The sequence below is a fragment of the Penaeus monodon genome, chromosome 30 (genome assembly GCF_015228065.2).
Source record: "Penaeus monodon isolate SGIC_2016 chromosome 30, NSTDA_Pmon_1, whole genome shotgun sequence".
Taxonomy (NCBI): domain Eukaryota; kingdom Metazoa; phylum Arthropoda; class Malacostraca; order Decapoda; family Penaeidae; genus Penaeus; species Penaeus monodon.
Genome location: NC_051415.1, coordinates 11,052,008 through 11,052,232, shown reverse-complemented (window position 1 = coordinate 11,052,232; position 225 = coordinate 11,052,008). Strand labels below are relative to the sequence as shown.

Sequence of the window (225 nt, the reverse complement as noted above, 5' to 3'; positions counted from 1 at the left end):
GTTGCTTTCCCCAACCCCGTTATCATGAACTAGTAACTTATGTCAACTTACGTTCACATCGATGCGAATATTGACGGAGCAACTGGCGGGGATCCCAAGGTGGTTGTTCGAGCCAAGGAAAGTCAGTTTAATTGAATCTTCATGAACCCAGAATTTAACGTCATCCCCGCAAGTAACATTCTGGTTTTCTATTTCTCCTGCGACAGTGCATAGGGTTGTTATCAC

General features: G+C 44.4%; 1 protein-coding gene across 1 annotated transcript in view; it reads right to left on the bottom strand.

Annotated features, from left to right (window-relative positions):
- The window catches only part of LOC119592513 (cubilin-like), a 16,106-nt gene that overhangs the window by 5,669 nt on the left and 10,212 nt on the right, over nucleotides 1-225 (bottom strand). Inside the window, exon 3 of the mRNA XM_037941363.1 lies at nucleotides 52-197. Coding sequence (XP_037797291.1) covers nucleotides 52-197 — 146 coding nt within the window. The remainder of the gene's footprint in view (nucleotides 1-51; nucleotides 198-225) is intronic.